Here is a 24,190-nt window from a genome sequence, read left to right as displayed (position 1 = left end):
TACTTTCCTATTGAAATAGGATCAGATTGACTCAAGGATGCAGCTCTGAGCAAACTGAAGGTCCCCTGCTCTGGGGAGGGCTTTTGGAACAAGATGAGCTTTAAGGTCCCTTACAACCCAAACCTCTCTGTGATTAACCTGATACTGACCAGGGATAAAGGACATTTTGCTATTTGCTAAACAAAATCCTACTTGGTGTTTACCTTTGCTTCCTTGATAAGATGCAGTTTAGCCTCTCCCATTTAAGTGCCTTCCTGCTGCTGTTGGGGTTTACACACTGCTGTGGGTTCATATGAAGATAAACATTACCACATGATTCCTCTTAGGGTTAATCATTAAGTGTCATTTCTGTCAGTGCAGAAACCTTCCAAAGGGTTTCAGCTGCTTGTCAGAATTAGTTTACAGGCTGAGTGACCATTAACTTTACTCCTTGCCTGAGGGTTCTTGCTGCTATAGGAGAGAAGCTCCCTGGATCCTGTATCCTGGAATGCACAGGATTCCAGAGCACAGCCTGGACTGCAAGGTCTCTTGTGTAGAGTCTTACCTGGTTTTCTCCCTGAAAAGGCATCATGCCAGCCACTTTCAGACCACAGGGCTGGGAGCAGATGATCCAATCCACTTCGTCTTTCCCTCCTGAGAAAAGTTTCAAGATTAGTTTACAGCATCTGCACTCCTCATTTTCAGGATGACAGCACAGTTTGTTACCTTCCTGTTATGAATATGCACTTGGCATGATTTTGAGTAGTTAAGGAAGTGTAGATTAAAAAAAGCCCCAACCACCTTTAGCAGTATCTAGTCCTTGATCACAGCCTTACAGCAGGAGCACAGCTGAGCCCTCTGTCCGTGCAATCCTATCCCTCAGCCCACGCCAGTGCTGCAGCCCCTGGCAAGTGAGCTGATCCCAGTTATCTGCTTAGAGCAAACCTCCCAGCACAGAACAGGAACACAGTGTTGGACTGCTCAAAACAGCCACACTGAAAGCCTTGCAAAAACAAAGTAATAGTTACTGAGTTCTAAACCACCCTGACAGTTGTTAAAGGCTTTTTTCCATACAGCATGTGCACTATACTCCACCATGCCTTGGCACTGCAGCTGCCTCGGGGAGTGGACCAAAATCCTACTAAAATATTCCCTATCTAGAAACTAGAAAAAAAAAATAGACCCTTTCTTGTATCTGCTGAATTTCTGTTCACTTTCCCCTTCAGGCTCCTTGCAGTTTCAGAGCCCCAGTCTGCCCCTCACAGCTCAGTGTGCTCTTCCACAATGAATCCAATCAAACAGCTCAAAAGACTCTTGAGTTTCCTCTCATCCTCCCTCCTCCTTTCTACTCTGAGTGCAATAATCATTATCAGTCTCTCAATATTGTGCCACATCATGCTGTGTCCTGGAATAGATTCTTCTGCCTGCTGGACTTACCTGGACCCCACTGGAGGCTGGTGTTTGGTGGGGGGCTGCCCCGGCATTCTCCTGTGTCATCTTTTCAACATGAAACCAGTGCAGAAGGAGCTGGCAAGTGATGGATTTGCATTAAAGCCAAATCCAGTTTTCTACAGAAAAGACAATGCTGGCAAGGACCAGCATCAGTGCCAGGGCTTTTGTTAATCCACTGTTACATTCAGATCCCAAAACAAGGTTTTTTTCAATTACTCCCATTTCCCTTCTTACTTGCTAAAATTCCTCCCCTTTTCAGTGAGGAATTTTATTTTCAACAAAACAGTTTAGAAATTTACCCTATTAGACCTTAGGGCTCACAGTTCCATCTGCCATCACTTCCATGACACTGATTCAAGTAGAATCATTCATTAGCTTCAGTTTCTAATGAGGCCAGTTTTGCATTTTCCAAGTCCCTAAAATAAGCCTACGCTGCGTCCAAGAAATTCAAAGGAAATTGTGGTTTTCCATCAATAAAAGTCTTTGGCATAAACAAAAGCTTGATATTTTATTCAAATATGTACAAGATTTATAATCATCATCACCCTGAGGATCATCACCCTCAGTTGCAGAAGGCACTTCCTAAAGAGCAGCAAGTATCTCCCCAGAAGAAGCCCATTTCTGGACATGATTTTCACTGCAAGTGGAATGTAACAGGCTGTGCGAGCTGCCTGTGGGGAGAGCTGTCATCTCCCAGCCCTCGCTCTTGACTCCTTCATTCTCTCTTAAAGCTGCCTAGAATTTCCTAACTGCCTCAGATTTCTTTTAAAGCTGTCTAGAAGTTTATAAAGTCTTTGCTTATTGCATTTCAGTGTAGAAACTCTATATAAATAGAACTAATTAATAAAGATCTTGTCTAAAAGAGCTGTTGTAGTTGACAAGGTGGTGATCAGTCAAGGGTTGGACTCAATAATCCTGGAAGTCTTTTCCAGTCTAAGTAATTCTGGGATTAAGTAATCTTTGAAAACATGATTGGCATGTTTCTGCTCAGTTTTGTTCCAGTTGAATCCAAAACACTGTGGTCAGGATTTAAATCCAGGCCAGGTTCCTCATGAACACGAAGGTTCTCCAAGCACTGTTGAGTAGTGCTGGTTTTTCTTCCCCCAGCAGGAACTTGAAGCAAGGTTTTTCCATTCTGTGTCATCAGCAAGGGATGCTGCTCACATTTCTTCTCCCTGGGCTGGGATCCAGCCCTTCCTGTGCCCGAGGCACATCCCTGTGCTCAGCGTGGCCCCGGGGCGGTGTCGGCAGCGCAGCGGAAGCCCAGGTTGGACGCGGAGCTGTCGGGGGTGTTCTGGCTCCGAGCTGCACAGCGGTACCTGTAGCAGTAGGACTGCACAGCAACAGACAAAGGGAACTTCTTAGCACAGCTGGGGCTCCTCAGGCAACGGTTTGTTAGGTTAGCAGATTAATTAGGTAGATTAACACAGCAAAACATTGCCATCGCTTAGAGACAGATCAATGAGCTGATACAGATGGAAATCACTGCGTTAGAAATGAGGGAAGCCTACACAGACACCAGCTGACAAAAACTAGACTGAATGGCAAAGTGTCTGATAAAGTGTCAGCCAGTAAGTGTCAGTCTCTCCTGCTCTGGGCAAAAGCTAAAACAACCATTCAGCTTCCCTTCAGAGGCTGAGCTGTGTATCCGTGTGCTAATGCCCCACTGGAATGGACAGGTACTGGCACCTGCCTGGACACATTTCCCTGAATGAGATGCCAGACTTCTGGGATGGGATGTAAAAAGATGCAACTTCAGCCTCTGTCAGCTCTGAGAGGGAGAAGAGCATCAGCACAGAAAGATTAGTCTGAGCAGACGTCAGGCACCTCATAAAGAGCCCTTGTACTAACAGTATTCAGTGGGGTTTTGCCTTGATACACAGCCTAGTTTTATCACCTACAAAAAAAGATTAGGGCAGACTAGAATCTTCACAAACCCTCAAAATGGGTCATGTTATTCATCACTGAGGAGCCTATTCCACTGTTAATTTAATCAAAACTGCTAATTAACATCTGACATTGATTTCACCTAAGAAGGAAATCAGTGTAGAAAATGGGATCTCACTGTAGAAAATTTAATCTAATTATGGGAGTGATTTGCCAGCCACAGGCTTTGCAAGGGAAGAAGAGCAGGACAGCTTTAATGAAACAGGAGGTCTACAATGAGGGGTTTTAAGCACTGCATGAGCAGAGTTTAAGACATGATTCTGTGTCATGAACAGCCATCACTCTGTGGTCACATCCTGGCTGTTCTGAAGGATTTTCAGGTATGCCACCAACTGAGCTGAAACACTTCATCTCCCAGCCAGCTCTGCAAACAAACACCTGATATCATAGAACCACAGAATTATACAAGGATTTTGGATTGAAGGGTCTTTAAAGCTTATCCAGTCCCGACCCCCTGCCCTGGGCAGGAACACCTTTCACTAGACCAGGTTACTTGGGAGCTCCATATCCTTTCTGGATCAAAAGCCATTCTAAAACTTAAAAAACAAAGTCACATCCACACTTTCTACTCTGACAAGTATCACTCAAGCTCTCTCATGAAAACAGCATTAGAAGCCCACATCAATTCGATGTTCTGTGTCTAAAACCCACACTGAGGAAAAAAACTTACTTGTTTTGATTCCAAGCTAAACAAAAAGAGATCCTTAGGAACATCAGGTGTTGCTCTTCATAAATTCCATGAAACCCCTTGACAAGCATCCAGGCTGCCAGGAAACTCTGTCAGAGGATCATTTCATGGTCAAGTGCTTTCAGAGGGAAGAGGAACATGGAAACACCACGTTACCTTATGGCACATGTAGGATCCACCCTTCTTCACTCTGTCCGTGCCTGAGGATGGCCCTTTCTGGGGAGGGGAGGACACTGGTCAGTACTCAGGGAATAACTGCTAATTAGAGAGTAAGGAGAAGGATAAAGAGCAATCATAAATATTCCAGGGGTGTAACAAATGTCAGTGGTGTCTGAACCAGACAGCTTGAAATAATTCTGCCATGCAGGACTTGCAGGTGACAGTGACTGTGCTCCCTCCCCACTGCAAATATTTAACATTCCAGTTGCTGTCCACCAGTGCCTTGTTTCGGTTAATACCTGATAACAGGGAGGTTCCTAAAGAGGATTTTACCAAGAAGAAAATGAGCTCCAGCTTTCCTCAGTGACTACCCTGCAACCAGTCGGGCCACACCTGGCATGGATCTCACTCTCCTACCCTGTCTCAAGGGGTACAGTTGTCTCCCACCCAGGTCTGCATTAGCAGGGAGTGATGTCCTAAAAGAATCTACCCCAGAGGAGCATTTGTAACTGAACAGAAATCCCAGGGACTGTCAGAAAATCCTGAGAGCTGACACTGGTACTCCAGAAGCTCCTGCCTGCACCTCCCAAGTTTGACTGCTTTGTATGGAAGTTCACCACACAAACTGCAGCAGCCTCATGTTTATTGCCAAAATCTGTAATTGTGAAAAAGAATTTGGCCTACCACTGCATTTAGTGGCACACAAATAGTCAAGGAAAGCCACACCCTGAGGCAGCATCCGCTCGGTTCCAAGCCTGGGTGCTCCTCCACAGCACAGCCTTGCTCCCACTCCAAGGCCTCTGGAAACTGTCCTCACAACACCTGCATGTGGATGCAGTCCCTGCTCTGAGATAAGCCACTAACCAGCACACTCATCACCCAGCCTGCTAATCTCATTTTAAGGGAAGCCAGGAGAAAACTGACCTAAAAAAAGTTCCACGGGAACAAGACAAAGCAGAACAATGGGGCTGAGGAGCAGGATTTCCCTTAAATGCTGCAGTGCACACACTGTGTGTGCAGTGCAATCTGTTCTACTGGCTCCAGAGACACTTTTATAAACTAAGAGGAACACGTTTAGTTAGGGTTAGAGAGCCCTAAATCTATCAGGTGTCAGCAATCACAAAGGGATGACCTGTACTGAGCAGCACGTGAACCAAAGGGTCATAAGTACATCTTTTTATTAATTACAAGTATCTTCCACCAGGCAAAAAGTGAGCATCAAAGGTTATTTGCTAACCAAAAAACCAACTTAAATTGACCCCCACAGCCTCTGAAGGAGGATTACAGCACTGAAACACTTCACCACCTGCAGAAATCTGCTGTAGTGTCCTCCATTAATCTATTCTATTGCAAAACATCATCCTCCTATTTAAAATCACTGAAGGTAAGGAGTTTATCATAAAACAACTGGCAAAGATGTCTGAAAATCAGAAAACCAATAGCCATCATCAGCATGTGCAGTGTTAATATTTGCTTGTGCACATATCTCACTTAGAGATGAAGGAAACTGCCTTGGTTGTGCTTCCCCTCACTAAAGCTAATCACAGCCCAGCAATTAAGGTCACATTTGATTAAAACAAGCAGATCTCTGTTCTATCAGACACCACTGTTTTATGGCCTGACCTGGAGAAGTGCACCAGCTGGTACTGGAGGGGAAGGACATTGGCTGCCTGGTGCAAAGGGCCAGAGCTGTCCAGACTTTGATCCCAGATTTAAACCTCAGAATTTACTGTATATTAGCAAGGTTATTCTGTACTACAATACTGCAACAGCCATACTCCAGTCTGATTACATAATTACAAGTGCTTGTGCATTCCATTACCAAAGCTCATAAAAGTTGGATTGTTCTTTTAAAAGTTACTAAAAACAACACAGAAGCTTTTTTGTTATTGAAAATAAAGTTGTATTTCTTTCAGTACATCAAGCAAATGCTTTCTGATGGTGCACAGTGATTTGCAGTACACCACCAGCCACGTGGTTACTCTGTTTGGAGAGAAATCAGTTTTCAAACAGAGAACTGCAGCTCATACAAAAAAAAATCAGAGCCAGAAGTCACCACAAAATAACCCATAAAGGGACTGTGGTTTGATTGACCTCACACACACACTTGGCTCTCTCTCTGCTAAAGGATCAGTTACATTTTAGGGAGGAAATTCCTCCCTGGGAGGGTGGGCAGGCCCTGGCACAGGGTGCCCAGAGCAGCTGGGGCTGCCCCTGGATCCCTGGCAGTGCCCAAGGCCAGGCTGGACATTGGGGCTTGGAGCAGCCTGGGACAGTGGGAGGTGTCCCTGCCATGGCAGGGGTAGCACTGGGTGGGCTTTGAGGTCCTTCCAACACAAACCAGTCTGGGATTCTGGGATTGCAGTGAGGCACCTTCATTAAAATGATTTAAGTGAGACACTTTGGTGTTGATGATGCCAAGGCAGCAGCACTTCCTGCCGGATTAAGGTGATGGTGGGGAACAAGTGTCCTGTGAATTTTGCTTTCTATTAAGCTCCATGAGTTTGCTGAGGTTTTAAACCCAGACACTTCAGAAAGTATTTAAAAACTAGGTGTTAACAATGAGGCTTTCAGGATTTTTTCAGATGCAAACTGATTGTCAGAATCCAGTGTCTGAGGCAGAGCACTTCAAAGTGAATTCCAAAGGGTTTTTCTGATTAAATGGGTAAGGAAACTGAATCTCCTCATGTGAAAAGGTGTCCCAAAATAGCCAGGCTGCAGTTATCTTCTGAGACATTAGAACTGATTAGCACCAGATCTATCAGAGCCCAACTCTTCAGTCTCTGCAGAGCACAAGGCAGTGTAGCCTAAATATAGGATGTGTTCTCAGGGCTGAAAAGACTCTGAATTCTTCCAGAGGGTCAGAGCTCAGGCAAAGTTTTTAACATATTTAGTTTAACAACCAAAAATCTTCAAAGCAGCTTTCTAGTACTGGAGAGATTTGGGGTATGCTGGGGATTGGTTACAAGGAATGTATGGAATTCTGCACATGGATTGTTGGGGGGGGTTTCATAACTGATTGTCTTGCATTCACAAATAGTTACCAGGAGTAAAAATAAACCTGAAAGTGCTTTGTAATTTGTAAGCAAATAAAAAACACTGGGGTTTTGGTGGGGTTTTGAGTGACAAACTGTACGTGGCCTCACTTGTCATATTTTGTGTGAGGTCATGAGAATTACTCATCCTGGGTAAGCAGGAGAGGAGCAGATCTAACACTAGAACTGGAATCTGCTGAGACAGAGCACCACACAATCTCACCCTGCAGGACCCTCTCTCTGCCTGCCACAAAGGAAAACATAGATTCACCTCTCAGAGCCTGGTGACTTCTCCTAAACCTGAGCTCTGTCACATGTCCAGTTTAAAATGAGCTACCAGAAGCCAGGAAGATAGTTCATGCTAGTTTGTTCTCTGCCTGGTAGGGATAAAATAAGTACAGCTTGTAGCAACATAAAGGAACTAAAAACCTTCCTTTTTTAAGAAGTCATTCCATAAATTCTTGATTTCTGCAATATGAGGCCCGTTTGGAAGTATTCAATGGTTAACCAGGTGTGGACAACCAAGCAAACAGCACAAAAATTGCACTAGAGCACTGTAATTCCAGTGTTGTGGTGTGATACTCCCATTCCCCAGAACACAGCCCACCCCTGGAGCAAAGAACAGGAGGTTTTCAAACAGCAACGAGATCCAAGTCACAGGAGGGGATTCTGTACTTGACATGACCCCAACCAAACACTTACAGGGTTGTGAGCTTCCTGTGGGGAGTGGTGCACAGCCCACCAGTCAGATGTCCACTCCCAGGCATTCCCCACCATGTTGTAGAGGCCGTAGCCATTGGGGGGAAAGGCAGTGACCTGCACGAGACAGGGAACACAGGAGCACAGTTCTGTAACCACTCCACACAAAGCAGGGTTTCAACCCCAGCCCCAGGCTGCTGAAGGGGCACTCTGAGGAGCCCCAAAAGCAGACACCAGATCAGTGGTGCAGAACTGGAACACTGTTACATACTGCATTTAAATCAAACAGGATGGAAAACTGGGACCGCCTCTGGGTCCCCAGCACCCTGTTCCCGTGTGACACAGCATCTCCTCGCTGGTTTTGGAGAATGATCCTCTCCAGAGAGGCACTGTCTGACCAGCAGGCACACCTGGCATGGCATTAATGCCCTGATCCCACTCACAGCTCCCAGATTCCCCTCCCACCAAGGAAAAGCCACGGTGGCTGCCAACTCCTGCCTGTGCAAGCTCCTCTTCTGAAACTTTTGGACTTACTTAACTACCATTAAATAATTCATTCCCATTCTTGATTGCCTTTAAAATTCCACTCTGTTTGTTATACTGGACAGGCTCAACCTTTCTCCAAAAGGGAAGTTTAATTTCTTTTTAACTAGTGTGTGATTTTTGAGTTCACAAAACTGTGAGGCCAGAAGTGCAGGCAGAAAGTATTTCAGCTTCTCACTACAAACTGACTGGAAAGGGGGAAAAGAGGTCAGTTTGAGAGGAACTAGAAGTTAAAATGAAAGTAATCTTTACTTTTCAATTAGCTTGTAAAAGTGTCTCTTGATAATGCTCAAGCCTGCAGTGAAATTTCATGTAACTTAAAATCTAAAATGAAAGAGCACAGGGATGGAAAACAGCCATGGCTCATCCTGCTGAAGACAGACCTTAATTTTAGGAAGATTAAGATCATTTCCTCATGCTGGATTGTCTCTGAGACACACTTACAGGTGCAGTCCCCTTGTACCCATCCTCTGCTGTGTTATTGGTGGGGAATTCTCCCTGCCAGATATTGGCGTAGTGTTGGCCTTTGGGCTGCAGTTTGTTACCCCATGGGAAAAGCCTGGGAAAGGACAAACAGCACAGCTGTCAAACACTTCTAATTAAAAGTCAGTGTTATATAGAATCCCAGGCTGGTTTGGGCCCATCCAGTGCCACCCCCTGCCATGGGCAGGGACACCTTCCACTGTCCCAGGCTGCTCCAAGCCCCATCCAGCCTGGTCTCGGACACTGCCAGGGATCCAGGGGCAGCCCCAGCTGCTCTGGGCACCCTGTGCCAGGGCCTGCCCACCCTTGCAATAAATACTTTTTTCCTAATGTTCAATCTAAACCTCCCCTCCTTAAGTGTAAAGCTACTCCCCCTTGTCCTGTCCCTCCATCCCTTGTCCCCAGTCCTTCTCCAGCTCTCCTGGAGCCCCTTTAGGCCCTGAAAGGGGCTCTGAGGTCTCCCTGGAGCCTTCTCCTCTCCAGGTGAACCCCCCAGCTCTCCCAGCCTGGCTGCAGAGCACACTGAGGGTCATAAACCCCTCACAACTCCTCCTTATCTGGCAAACCCCAGTTTCAGACCCTGCTCAGGGACACCCTCAGGACAGGTACCTGTTTTCAAGGCCCCCTCGACAGCTGTACTCCCACTCAGCCTCTGTCGGTAGCCGCTTCCCTGCCCACGTGCAGAAGGCCACAGCATCATTCCAGGAAACATGAAGGACTGGATGGTCCATTCTGGGGAAAAAAAGGAACAGGACAGGCTGCTCAGGGCACCAGGCAGACTCAGGGCTGCACAGCACAATGTGACACTCAGAGGCACACAGGACTGATGAGTTCACAGCTCAGTTACAGCTGGACCAGGCACCAGGTGACATTTACAGAAGAGAAACTGTTTAAGGAAAAGCAGCAAGATGCTGGAAGGGAAATGCAGCCATCAGAGGGAAACAGGAAGAGAAAACAATTAACTTCTGTTTGTCTCGTCTTGCTCCCACCTCCAGCTCTACAGTTATTTATGGCTTGTGCTTTCTCAAGTGCAGCACCCAGGAGGCAGCAGGGAACTGTCCCTACCCTGCCCTCTGTGGCAACCTGGGTGCTTGCAGACCCAAAGGAAGGCACCAAAGGCCTCCAGCATCCTCACAGTCAAACCAGCCTGGCAAGGGGCATCTCAGCCAGAAGCCAGGATTCTCAACAGGAAAATGCACATTGCAATTTAATGGTGATTGTTCTTCACTCCCCTGTGGCTCTTCTCCTGCTCTGAGTCCTTTCCTTGCTGCCAGCTGGGGAGTTTTGAGGGAGAAGTGACATGAGGAAGAGTCTTACCAACACCAGCGTTTGCAGCACCCAGCCCAGGAAACTGAAGCACAGAAATTCAGCCGGGAAGTGATTTTCCTTGGGTGCTTTAAGCAGTCCACAGTTTACACAAGAGCTCCCATCTTTAATGGGGTTTGGTTCCAGAACTGACATTAAAGTCATTGGGGTTTTTTTGCAGAAAAAGACAGAAAAAATGCCCAGGCATTCTTGCAGAAGGATCCTCCCCATCCAAGCCTCCAACAGACCAAGATGCTTCCAGAGCTGAGGGTCCAGGAGAGAGAGGAACTTTCTATAAATTTCTCTTTCCTGCCTCGTTTAAGAAGCCAACATATCCCTGTTAATCCATGGGGCCACTTCCACGTGGCAGGTTCCCAGCAGCTGTGCCAGGCCAGGTTTGCACCACCCTTGCACAAGCCCAGAATTTCATGGCAGGTTTCCAGCTCCTGTCTGCTGGCTCTGACCTCAATTCCTGTCTCCCCCTAACAACGCCTCCAGCTATTATCTCTATTTTTGCCTCAGATAATTCTTCCCTTGCCCTTGGAGAGCAGACAACTCGTTACTGAGCACTTCAGCCATCAGATGATGGTGCACTAACAAAGTCCTGTCCTTAGAGGACTCAAAAACCTACTACATCTAGGCTAGAGAGTCTGATTTGATTTCAAAATGCTGTTAGAAACTTTCACTAGTTGAAGTGCCAGCTTCATTGACACATGCCTGGTGAGAGAGGCAGTTGCAATGTGAGTGGTCCCAAATGAAGAGAGTAATTTGATTTTCTAGGCCTAAAATTCATCTTCAGAATGGAAAGCAATTGTATGAAGACAAGGATCAGCAAGTTTCAGGGTTTGTGCAGGCAGAGCGTGGCAATAACTGTAAGAAAAAGCAGAGTTTTCCAAAGCATTTAGAGGTTCTAGATAGTCACAACTGATTTTCCACAAAGTCAGAACACAGTAAAAAAAGCACAAAACTCTTCAGTTGCCAGAGAAAGAGGCTTCCAAATCCCACATGGAAGAGTGCACCCTACCCAGACTCCTGGAGTGTGCACGTAGTGAGGAGTTATCCTCCCTCTCCAAACCAGGTCTGCACTGAAGGTTCTGACCCTTGGAAGCTCTGCTGTGTTTCACTGCTGGTGCACAAACGTGAACAGCAAACTCTGAGGCTCTTTTCAGCATGGTCCTCACAGACCTTTGTGCACTCCATCATTGACCACGGCCATGGAACGCTGCATGCAACGCACCAGAAGGTGGGAAAACAGTCCCAGAAGCAGCAGCAGCAGACAGGTGACTAAATAAAAACCCTTTCCTGCAGCCCCACTCCTGGTGGGAGCCACAGGGATATGCACCAGCACTGTGTGTGACGATGGAATGGCTGCTCATGGCTCACCTGCTGGAGATGCTGGAGTCAGGGCCCTCGGGATGCTTCCAGCTGGCTCCTTTCACAGGCAACCACCAGGGAGCAGCTGCCACCTGAAAAAGGACAAGAGCACCAGGGAAGGACACTTAAACTCCCAGCTAAGGGGTTTTCTGAAAAACCACCAGGTGACAACGGGCTTTAAGGTGCCTCCAACCCAAACCAGTCTGTACCTGTATGAATTTAACCTCCTGGCTGACTTTAGCCTGACACAGTCTGCAGAGAGGATAAAAAAATTACCTAAAGAGCATTTTCACCCCAATTATTTGCTCCCTGGACTCAATGTTTTGACATAACTGAAACAACCCCCTGATGATGCCCTTTAGCTGGGGGTCAAACACACATCTTGCGACACATTTGCTTTCCAGGTCATTAACCCACTAAGCTGATTTTAAATTATTTGCTCTCAGCTTCCAGAAGGTGGAGACAGAAGAACCACACAAGGGAAGCGAAGCATGAAGCCTTTTCTCTTTTTTCTTTCCCCTAGCTGGTTTGCTGGGAAATATCACACAGCCAAAATCCTCTGTAGCAATGCAGACATTGAGTATTTCTTTCAAACCAGAAGTCCCAAATTTGGTTCTTCAATGCCAAGGAGTTTCTCCTGGAAGACATTCTTTAAGGATTTCTTCTAATAAGCTTACTTCAAAGCAGAGGAGGTCATGCTTAACTGTTCTGTTCTGATTCATGTTCACTTAGAAATACTTATTTTAATAATGGGGCCTTCACTGAGGCAAAAAAAGAACATTTATGCCACCCAGCAACAGTGGGTTTATTCCAACAGCTTCCAAAATAGTCCTGTTACAGAGATAATGTCTATAAAGAACAAAAATCAAAGGAAATGAGTCTGGAATGCTTTAGGAGGCAAACAGCCCAGAGGCTGGTTAGTCCTAGACCAACTTTGTCAAGTGTTACTCACACAGGTAGGAAAAGTGCCAAGAGTGTTACCCTTTAACTCACCAAACCTCCAGAGCAAAGTCCAAAAAGTCACTGCAAGCTGGTATTGAGGAGACCCAGAATCAGTCTGGGCAAACAATTTTAACAGCAGCTTCTAGGGGGAAGCTGCATCCTTCAACAGAGCACTTAACATGTAATTACACATACATGGGAGAAAAGATTATCTATGTCACATCAATTGTTGAGAAAACTCGTGTCCAAATTGCACATCAAACCCCTCATTTGGCTGTTTCAGTAGGAAAATCAACAGAAGTGCCCAAGCACTGGAGGTGCTGCACAAGCACACATTAGCTTGGGTTTAGAGCACCTCAGCAGCCTGTGCTCTGACACTCCCCACAGCTTTTCCCTCTTCCCCTCTCAGCACACACGGATTTTCCCTACAGCACATCTGGGTATCTAAAAGCTCCCTGTAAACCAACAGCAATCCTGGACTAAAGCTGCAGAGCCCACAGCTTTTGGGAGCCCTGGGGAAGGGCTCTGCAATCCCTGAGGAGGCTGCAGGGCTCCTCCAGGCTGGGAAGCCGTTCACACGCAGGGTGGGGACACCCTCCCTTCCAAAGGGAACACCGAGTGTTCAGTACCAAAGGAACAAAGGGGCTCCCAGCAGCCTGCTGGTGACCCAGACATTCTGTCGCTGCTCTCCCTGCTCTCAGTGGGACCCCCCAGGCAATGACAGTTTTTACAGACCCTCTCTGACCTCCCCAGCACGACAAGCACATAAACCAACAAGGTCAACCCCAGTTCTGGCTCAGTGTCTAACCAAGCTCAGCACATTCTCACCCCAAGCAGAGTCACTGCCCTTTACAAAAAGCATGAGAAGTATCAGGTCTCTTGCTAGGAGCTACAGCTCTGTTACTGAGCATTCAAACCCCAAAATGAGACCTTCGTGCAGATACTCTGCTCAACCCTCACAGCACTGCAGCTTCAGAGCGACCAAGCTGCTGAACTGATACTACAGTCAAGAGGTTTAAAACTAGTCTGATTTAACCAATTCCTTGCCCATATTGAGGTTTGACCTTTAAACTATACTGAAAATAGGACAGAAATCCAAAATTAGCATTTTACAGCTATTTAAGGAAAATAAAAGAGCAGCAGAACCATTTGCTTAAGCTAAAATCTGAAAGATCACAAGAAGATTTCGACAGTTTCTAAGCACAACATATTTTTGCAAATTAAACTGCTGGGTTTTGGATAAAAACATCTCTGCAGGAGACTGCAAAGATTTACACTTTAGACGACTTTAATTTTGGGAAACATTTTTGTGATGCAAAAGAAAAAGCAGATGCTTTCAATCAGGCTGGTTTATTTTAACCCAAGAAAAATGTCATGTCTCCACAGGAGAGCACTGCATGTGCACAGCTCCTGGTTGTGGCTCTGCTGAGCTGAGCACCAAATGGCTGCCAGGCTCTGCAGAGCACCCAGAGCTCCAGAGCAGGCACACATGCAGTGTTGGGACAGGGATACCAGGCAGAGGCCAGGAGAGCCTGCAAGAATTACCTGGAGACTCAGGCAGTCCCTGGCTCTGGTGAACACACACCAAGCTGCTCCTTCCAGAAATCTCGTACCTGAAATCTACAGTCCTCTCACAGAACTTCTCACAAGTCTTTAAAGCTTTTAATTGCTCTAAATCTAATTAGCAGAGGAGCTAATTAGACAGATATTACAACATCACAGTTAATTCAGCCAAGTCCTCCCTTGCCACTAATGAGCTTAGTTACTTTCATAACACTTCACGTTCTGCTTCCCCCCGAAACATGTTCTGGGCACCGGCAACAGATTCCTGCTGTCAAAATAGCAGCAGATGCTGCTGAATAGATCTTGAATCAGAGGACAATCCCCCTCCTTTTGGTTGATTCTTGCAGCATGTCACCTGTCCCAGGTTACCCACACCTGCCCTGCAATCCTTACACAACTGCTCGTGCACAGGGAAACGCTTCCCGGAGCAAAGCAGAGGCACAAGAGCTCGTTTTGGTCTGATCCAGCTGGAAACAGGGATTATCCAGCTCTCCCCTCCAGGATTAAACTTCAAGAACTCACTGTTCTGCTTCTTACAGACTCAGAGCACTGCAAAAAGAGAGCCCAGTGCGATAACACTGGGAAGAGCTCGAGCAATTAATTCCGACCCACGAGCTTTGCACTGGGGCGGAGCAATTTGCAGAGCTGAAGCCTCAACTCCCACTAACAGCCTGCAGAAAATGCTCGTTCTCAGTGTTCCATTTTCTTTTCCAAGTAGGCTGGGACAGCCTAACTTTAATTGCTCCATTACCTCATGATGTCAAGATTTTTAAACTACTTCACAATTACCTTGAGGAAAATTCCTTCTTAAATCTATGTAGAAAAAATATTAGAGTGGGGAACATCACAAAATGAGTTTCATTGGGAGCATTACCCTATTGCTGGTACTGCAGTAGGGGAATACCCCTGAAAAACACCCCAAATCCACCCAACCCCCAGCCAATAGCAATAAAAACATTTATTAGTCTTGCGCTGACATGACACTGGCCACATTCGAGAAAAACAACCCCCACTTGAGAAGCAAATCTCAAATTCAAATCTGATTTATGTATTAGAAAAAATACCCAAAATAAACTCAACAGAGCAGCTCATCTTGGCTCCAACTCCAACATTCTATCAAGCAGCAAGTCCTCTGAAATAACAAAGCTGCAGATTTGAACCTTAAGTCAGGCCCACAAGATGATGACAAATTCATGCTGCTGGCCAGACACATGGCACCAAACATCATCATCTGTTGTGCTGCAGCATTCTAATGCTATTTGAATGTAGCAAAGCCTTACACCAGGTCAGGATGGACAGCTGGAAAAAGCAAAAGTGACTGCAGAGTAAGAACTTCAGCAATTTCAGAATTGACTGTGTGAAAAGAGATTTTGAGTGAAAAGTAGCCCAAGTCTGGAAAACACTTTACGAATCATTTATTAAGTGGTGGGTTCTTACAAAAACTCCAGTTCAGAAGCTGACTTAATAGGTTACCACTTGTTTGACTCAGATGGTGTTAAGCTGTGTACATCTTTGATAGGCAGAAGGATCTTGCTAGCATTGGTAGGACGTGAGAAAAAATTAGTTATTCAGTAAAGAACATAATTTTTGGATGAGGTTTTATTTTATCCATGTAAGGCAGATACGCATAAATCTCTGACAGTTTTTCCTCCCGTAAGCCAGATCCTAAACCTTGAGCACTGATTAATGAACTGCTGAAGAAAGAGGCAGACAGAAAATGGAACATTTTTAGTAGGGTGAGAAGTTTAAGAAATAAAAATAATTACTGTGCAATGGATCCACTCCATTGTCCCTGCAGAGAACAAACCTGCTGTAATGAGGGACAAGAACTGAGCCAGGACTGGGAAGTTCTGCAGGGGACCAGTCACACACAGACCCGAACTCACCGTTAGCAGAGTATTTGTCCAGCAGGTAACTCACATTTGCATCAGGGTTGGGATAGAGGATCTCCACAGGTCCCTTCCAACCCCAGCCAGCCTGGGATTCTGGGAATACCTGATTTTGCCAGCTCCTGCAATTCCCGTGCTATTTATTCTATCAATTACAAGTCCCAGCTCCCCCAAAGCTCTAATTACAGAAGAATCTGTTCTCACTCTTATTTTCTAAAGTTAATGGCCTCCCTCATGAGCTCAGAAATGGAAGCAACAAGGGGGTTTGTTTAATATTGAATATTGATATTATCTGCCTTAAATCCCAGTGTTTTACAGCAGTTTGAAACTGCTCACAAAGGAAAGGCAGCGGCTTTAAAATATATTTATTTTTACTTTATAAGTCATCAGTTACAAGAAATATTTCAGCCTTGATTGGAAACAAGCACTTTTATGAAGGGACCTTTTCCTTTGCATAAGGAAAGGTCATTGAACTTCAGTTCAGACAGTGTAAAACTTCACAGCCCTGTCAATCCTCCAAGAAAAATAACCACAAATATGTGATGCTAAAATCCAGTCAGATTCATTAAGTGCAAGTTTTGGAATCGGAAGAAGCTTCTTTTGAGGAACCAATATTCCTGGTAAAGGCAGACACCTCTGCAAGTCTAATTTCCAGCCAATATCTAAATCTGCACTCAAAGTGGTCATTTTTTCCAGTAACCAAGTGCATATGAGCTTTAAGGAAACGAGATGTGCACTGACTTATCCCCAGCCCGAGGCACAAACCATGCCCTGCTGTAACGCTGCAGTTTGCTCTGATAAACACGGGCTAACATTACTGGCAATTCCCAGGGAGAATTCCCGCACATCCCTCTTTATCCCAGCGGTGGGAGTAGAATACAAAAACCCAGAGGAACAGTTCAATAGCTCCATTTCCCCAGCTCCTTGTAGGGAGTAGCTGAAGCACTGGGGGCTGTGAGGAACAGCTCACCCTGCCCACACTGGCACTGCTGTCCCACCTGCAACCAGGGCTCCTCTCAGCAGCAACTGGAGATGTTCAGCTGAAATGCAGAATGTTTCAGTTTGGGGTTATTATGAAATAGGCAAATTGCACAGCTCCAGGCCACTGCAGAGATTTCCATACCAACAGGGATGAAAGCAGCATCCCATAGTTCTGGATTGGCCAGAATTTATGTTTGCTTGTGCTGCCAGTGAACCCATTCCATTGCATTCCAGGCCCAAAATTCCATGCCCATACAGACAAAGGCAGCACACACATTTGTATGCTCTCAGGCTCCTCAGTGCAGAATTTATCTGGCCTTGAAGCAAAAATTAATTTTTCTGCCTTCCACAAGCCAGGAATAACAACATTCTCACTCTCTCCAGTGAGCAAAGACTGAAGCTGCACTCCTGTTGTGCCACCCTGTTTCCCTTTTCCATGGTACCTGGACAGCAAAGAAAACTCCTGCAGTTATTGGCAAGAGCTCTCAAATCCCCTCAGAACAAAATGGAATTATAGAATGGTTCAGGCTGGAAGGAACCTCAAAGCCCACCCAGTTCCACCCCTGCCAGGGGCAGGGACACCTCCCACTGTCCCAGGCTGCTCCAAGCCCCAATGTCCAGCCTGGCCTTGGGCACTGCCAGGGATCCAGGGGCAGCCCCAGCTGCTCTGGGCACCCTGTGCCAGGGCCTGCCCACCCTCCCAGGGAACAATTCCTTCCCAATATCCCATCTATGCCTGCCCTCTGCCAGTGGGAAGCCATTCCCTGTGTCCTGTCTCTCCAGGCCCTTGTCCAAAGTCCTCCTCTATCTCTTCTGCAGCCCCTTTAGGCCCTGGAAGAGGCTCTAAGGTCTCCCCAGACCCTTCTCTTCTCCAGGCTGCACGTGAAGAATTTAAGATGTGAAGCTCTCAAAATTTTTTAAGCCCACACGAAGCACTTCAGCTTCAAAGGACCTTTCACCCTTGCCCTACAAAATCCTTTTCCGTTTGAAGGAGCCCTCCCCAGTTCCATCAGTAACACCCTCATCTGGCACAGCACTAAATCCTCCCTCTCTGCCACGTGACCACCATGAACTTGGAGGCCAAAACTAAAACTTGAGTTCCCAGAAATCTGCAACAATTCCATCATCGGCTGCTACACCCCTTTTTACTGCTTCCCTTCCAGAGGTTTAGGCCAGCCCACATTCCTGTCAGTGGCTATCTGGGAGCCCACCTCACCTCCAGGAAAGGCACACCCAGAGCTCCAACAATCACCCTACGTGCTCAGCTGGATCACTCCTGCAGCAGCTGCCACCAGCCCCAGCTCTGCCCTCAGTCATGGCTTTGAGGCTCTGATAAATCTGCTTTAAGAACTGGAGAAGACAAAGTGGCCAAACAGAGCAAAGCCCCCACCAGACACACACAGCTCATTCTCTATAATGAAGTACTCAGTTTGGTACCTCCACTTTCACCTTTCCCCAGTTATTTCACTGCAGATGAAATACTGCTTACTAAATTTACATTCCTGCTGCTCCTTCCCCTATATTCACACTTGCATTTCACATGCCTGTGCTTCAACTGGAGAAAATCCTTGTCAAAACACTCCTGAGCCACTGGGGAGAAGGAAAACCACAATCCTTTCTCCCATTGCTTGGAGGGATTTTCAGTGCCAGTAACATGCCAATATTTATATCTTATTTCTGCTTTTCATCTGATAGTTATGATTGAAGAAGTTGACTCTTCACAGCAAGTTTACTTTTAACAACTCCAGAAAACCTTCACAAAGCAGCAGCCAAAAAGACCAGTTCAGGCTGCATTCCAGGCCTCTGGCATAAGACTTGTCCTGTGAGCACTGCAGCCAACACTTGGAAATTTGGCTGATACACTCAGGAAAGTGGCTCCCAACACTCTGTGTTTACAAAATTGCCAGGGCTGAACTTACAGCAGCATTCTTGGGGTTTGTTTGTTTGTTTTAAAACAGACAACCTGATTTAGGGATTTCTGCATCACAGAACCACACAGGAAAAAGAATTTCTGCATTACTGATGGTTGGGAAGATGGGATGAGCCATTCATTTTTTTTTTTAATTTGTATTTTTTATTATTTTTATTAAGGCAGAACAAATCCATGGATGGATTTAGCATCAGTTATGCTGGTGGTGGGAACTGCAGTTTAGTCTTATCTCTCACAGTGCACAAATGTTAGTCCTGAATTAAGAGATTACAAACTGCACTTGTAATCTTCCTTCCCTGGCAGGAGGAACCCAAATCCCACATTCTTTTCCAGTCCCTCACAGCACACACTCACAGTGGGCTTCCTGAAACCTCCCATCTCTCAGGCTGCCCCTTGAAAACAAAAATCAAACTGTGCCCATCAGAGCTGAGGATAATTCTGACAGGAGGGGACCTCAGGAGATCATTGTGCCCAAACCTGTGCTCAGAGCAGATCAACTCATCCAGGAGATGACAGGACACAATCTGCTTATCTGTCAAGAGCTGCAAAGGGGACCTGACCTGTTAAGGTTAAAGAGGAGGTATCTGAAGCCTGAGAAAGGCTCAGCAACACATTCACAACAGAAAAAGAGGAAAGGGAGGGCAGGGAAGATTTACTATGCAATTTTCTTTCTTTTTAAACCAATATTCACTTCCATGCAACAGGAAAATTGGATCAGCTCCAGCATAGTCAGCACTGCCCCTCCCAGGGTCACTGCTTTGCCCAGGGGGAATGAAGGCAGCTGGAAAAGCAGCAAATGAACACAAGATCTTCTAGAGACAAGGAGGAAACATCATAAACTTCAGCCATTCACAACATAAGGAATCTTATAGACTCAGCCTGAACTTCTCAGGTAGGAAGCAAAAAAAGACAACAAGAGGTTGACACCAACTTTTGCTAATCAGGAGTAGATATTTTTAATTGTTTGTTAAAGAAAAAGGACAGAGAATAGACTGCAAATCCTCCCCATTTCAGTCCATGATTCCAGGCCAAACAGCTCTCCATAACCCCCATTTTTGCAGCTGGCTTTGAGGACATCACAGAGTTTAGTTACCCCTGCTGTAATTGCCAACATAGCCCAGGGATTGCTCAGGGAGTTTCCCCCTGCTGTGTTACTCACTGCTTGGTGGATGTCAGCCTTCACTGCTTCACTCAGCATCCCCTCAAACACAAAGGAGTCACCAAACTTCTCTGCCTATGGAAAGAACAAAGGATTCAACCATTTAAGAATGTTATTCTTAAAACCACACTCAACATTTACAGCTTTGCTTTATCAAAGATAAGAAAATTCAGAGAATTATTAAGGTTGGAAAAGACCTCCAAGTACATCGAGTTCAGCCTTTGACCACACAGATTCTAATAGTGAATTTGAGTTCTCTTTCAAGGAAGCTGTTTTGGAACAGAAAAGAAGGGATTTTTTCTCTGGATGTTGTTGTTGTTGTTGTTCAGCAGCCACTGGGCAGAAGGCAGCTCACTGACCTTCTGCACATGTTTTTACTTTTATTAATTAAAAATGCAGTTCTGATGGTCCCAGCTGCTTTCAAACACTACAGCCATTAATCTAACATGGAAGGGCACATTTCAGTTCCTTTTATTTTTCCTTTGGGAATCACAATAGAAGACTTAAGCCTTGTCACTTACTGCTCCATCATCACCAGTACCATGTTTTAAAGTGCTGCTACGACAATAAAGAGTTAAAAGTAACTCAATCATTATATCTAGCATTATATAAAGCCAAAAGAATAAAAAATACAAATAATTTCAACCAATCATGGTACATTCTACCAAGAGGAAAAAAGAGAGGAGGTGTAAGTGGAACACCCAACCACAGCAGCTGAGCCATGAAGTCTGAAACAGACCCCACATGATGCAGTTCTACGTGCCAGAGCTCCAGGAGCGTTTGGACAGTGGGATTGTCCCACAGGATGAGATTGTTGGGGTGTCTGTGCAGAGCCAGGGGTTGGACTGATGATCCTTGTGGTCCCTTCCAGCTGAGGGTATTCTGTGATTCCACATTTAACCCCACCACACACGTGCTCATCCCAGCAGCTGTTTGCAACAGGCAAGCTTTGTTCCAACTCAAAATAGTTAAACAGCCTTTTTTCATAATTATCGAGCTAAGGAACAGAAATAGTAGACAAAAGAAGCTGTTCATCCAACCAGAGGATCCTGCCTTCCAAATGAGAACCAGTTCATCAAGTGAATCCAGCAAAGTGCCTCCTTTGAGACCTGCTCATTACCGAGGCTTTCATTTGCCTAAAAGGGCTGTCAGGGTTCTGTCAAAGCTGCGTAGGAACAGTCAGCTGTCAGGAGGGAGCTGAGCTTCAGGCACAGGTGGCTCCTTTCTGGGAAGAACCTTAACATATTCCTAGTCCATTGTTCCCAGCTACATGCACACAATTATTACTGCACTTGCTATTGTCTCCTCCTCGGGCACAGGGCTCTCTGCTCACCAGCAAGGAGCTGTGCTGAGCCAGCCTGCAGAGTCCTTGGCCGTCTCAGTTTGTTAAATGCCTTCTTCAAGTTTCTCTAAAACAAGGAAAATCTAACCTGGTTGTACTGGTACAAAGAGCTTTAGGACCCAAATGTCAAAAAACCCCAAGCAAACCACCCCAAAAAACTCTGCAGAGAGCTGTTGGCATCACCCAGGCTGCGGGACAGACATGAGTTCAGGTGTCAGTTATTAAACACAACCACAAACACCTGAATGCTCTTCCAACCTGGGACAGCAAGGCCAGACAATTCCTTCTCTCCACTACTTCCATCAGAAACACTGGAGCCTGCAAATCCCAAACAAGTATTGTGATGTCCTTCAAGAAGAAAAGCCTCAGTTTTCAACAGGGATTTCCTCAGGCTGACAGGAGCTGGGATGCCCTGGTGCCTTACCTCAGTGATGTACCCAGTGGAACTCACAAAGCTCTCGAACTCCTCGTTGCTGACCTCGTACTGGTCCATGTAGAAGCTGTCAATGCGGACTCTTCGGGCGGGCCCCTCTCCATCCTGCTGGATTTCAGGCTCGTGGGTGCCCATGGTGAACACCCCTCCTGGAATCGCCACCATCTGCAGAGCAAACACCACCCAAAGAGCTGGGAAAGTGAAAGACTGAGAAGCCCCACGCTGGTTTTACTCCTCCTGCACCTCAGCTTTGCAGCTGTTTTTGAAACACCATTTTGACCAGCCCGTTTGGAGAAACGGCAAACAGAACTTAAGTTGGGAACAAATCCCTGTTTGCAGCTTTTCTGCGTGAAGTCTGGGTCATGCTCATGCTCTCATGAGGAGAAATGTGTGCTCTGTTTCTTATGTTACCCTTTCTTATGTTAGTTCTGCAGTTACACCACTGCCAGGGCAGCAAATAAGTTCACAGCAGCTCCCCAGCACCTCTCCTTGTTCTTTGGGGCAGCTGGAGTGAGTATTTGCCATGACCTTACACGTCCCATTTCATTGTTTCTTCTCCACTGTAGATCTCTCCTCCTGCTTGGGTCTCTCCCAGCAACACCTAAAATTCACACAACTTGCAACTGGCCCATAAAAAATGCTCCAAATACCTTCTCGTTTGGCCTAGCCACATCTGAAGCTGACTGTGTCCTCGTAACTTTTTCCACTGAGAAGAATCTGAGCACTTACAGATAGTCTGAAACTGACTCCATAAAAGGGCTTCAGGATAAATTTGCTTACATTTTTTAGGACTTAGTAAATGACAACGTGGTGCAAAGTTGCACCACTTCCTCCCTTCCAATCTCTCTTCAACCCTCCGTAGCTGAAACAGCTCCCTGAAGAGGCTTCCAAGCCAGGCTCAGAGCTCACGGGTCCCAAACCACGTGCAAAATTAACTCTTGCTGGCTCCCCAGTTCTAAAAACATGCTGGAAATAAATAATCCTATTTGCGGGTGAGGGAGAGGCCAATTCTTCTCTCCCTTCTCTGCTGGTAAAGATGTTTTCTAGCTGAGCATCATCAAGTTATCTTGTGACCATAACATAAACCAGCAGTAATTAGCATAATTACCTACTGCTGGAGCTGCCCGCTGCATAAAGAGTCAGAGGATTTTTTCATTCTCCAGACCCACAGTGAACTGCTCAGGTTTGTCACACAAAATGTCTACCAGTGACATGGATCCCAAGAACAACAGAGATTATTACTCTTTAAACATTCTCCAGTGTCTGAAGTGCAGCCTGCAGCACTGGAGTCACAGTCGCTGCTGTTTGTCTTTCACTCAGCAAGCTCCCACACTCCCTGCGTGACACAGGTTTTTCCAAGCTGATGCAGCTTCCCAGCATTACAACAGAGGCAACTGGAGAGAAAGCCCCTCCTGTTTTCTCGTTCTCTCCGAGAGAGAAGAGCGAGATGGGGCCAGAAGCAGCACCCGCGCCCAAGCCCAGTTCGTCGGCCGTTCGGCCCACCCGCCTTTAATTTAATTTAAGCTTCTCCACAGCATTTCCCCGGCTGCTCCGTTATCCCGGAGGAGGTCCTGCTCCACCGGGACAGCCCCACGGCCCGGCCCGGTCCCCCAGGTCGCTGGGCCCCCGCCGCTCACCGGCCCGCGCCCGACGCTCCGCCCGCTGCCCGCCGCCGAGTAGCGCCGCGCCGCCGCCTCCCGCCCGTCCCCGGCGGCCCGACTGGCGCTGCAGCCGCAGTCCCCGGTGCCGGGTGTCCCGGAGGGCCCCGCTATTGCCATTGCTATTGCCATTGCCATTAGCAGCAGGAGGAGGCAGCTGCACAACCGCCTGGGCGCGGCCATATTGGCGGCCGGGCCACGTGCCGCCCGCGGTCACGTGACAGGCCGCGTCTTAAAGGGGCCGCGCCGCGCCCCGAGGGGAACGTGAGGGGCGGGACCGGGGCTGTCCCCTCGTGTCCCTCCCCTCGTGTCCCTCCCTGTCCTTCCCCGTCCCCTCGTGTCCCTCCCTGTCCCTCCCTGTCCCTCCCCGTCCCCGCCCACACCGGGACCTGCAGAGCTTGTGCGGATGGTGAGGGGTCTGGAGCAGCGCTCTGATGAAGAGAGAGTGTTCAGGGCCTCTTCACTCCAGACTGAAGACTAAGAGGGGAACTCGGCAATCCACGTAGAAACCTCAAATACCCATGGGAATCTCACCAGTCCATCTAAATACCTCGAATATCTCTACAAATATCTCATAAGGGGTGCCAAGAGCATGGCTCCAGATCCTTTCCAGGAAGGGTGCTTTGGTA

The 24,190-nt window shown here is 46.7% G+C and overlaps 1 protein-coding gene across 2 annotated transcripts; it reads right to left on the bottom strand.

Moving 5' to 3' along the window:
• Nucleotides 1-1,919: 1,919 nt before the first annotated feature.
• SUMF1 (sulfatase modifying factor 1) lies at nucleotides 1,920-23,778 on the bottom strand. Of its 2 annotated transcripts, none has more exons than XM_032120888.1 (9): nucleotides 23,541-23,777; nucleotides 21,895-22,068; nucleotides 20,129-20,203; nucleotides 11,674-11,756; nucleotides 9,595-9,717; nucleotides 8,947-9,061; nucleotides 7,963-8,076; nucleotides 4,223-4,282; nucleotides 1,920-2,764 (listed from the first exon to the last, which is right to left on the bottom strand). In XM_032120888.1, exons 1-9 carry the CDS (start codon nucleotides 23,742-23,744, stop codon nucleotides 2,654-2,656), a joined length of 1,059 nt encoding a protein of 352 aa, XP_031976779.1. In that variant the 5' UTR covers nucleotides 23,745-23,777; the 3' UTR covers nucleotides 1,920-2,653. The 2 variants fall into 2 exon arrangements, 1 of the variants encoding a protein (XP_031976779.1); XR_004242368.1 differs by lacking the exon at nucleotides 4,223-4,282 and adding an exon at nucleotides 4,049-4,184 and having other exon boundaries at nucleotides 2,683-2,764; nucleotides 23,541-23,778.
• Between the last annotated feature and the right edge of the window lie 412 nt (nucleotides 23,779-24,190).

The sequence above is a fragment of the Corvus moneduloides genome, chromosome 11, assembly GCF_009650955.1.
Source record: "Corvus moneduloides isolate bCorMon1 chromosome 11, bCorMon1.pri, whole genome shotgun sequence".
NCBI lineage: Eukaryota > Metazoa > Chordata > Aves > Passeriformes > Corvidae > Corvus > Corvus moneduloides.
The sequence above is the reverse complement of the archived record's forward strand: the minus strand, read 5'-3'. Positions and strand labels throughout refer to the sequence as shown.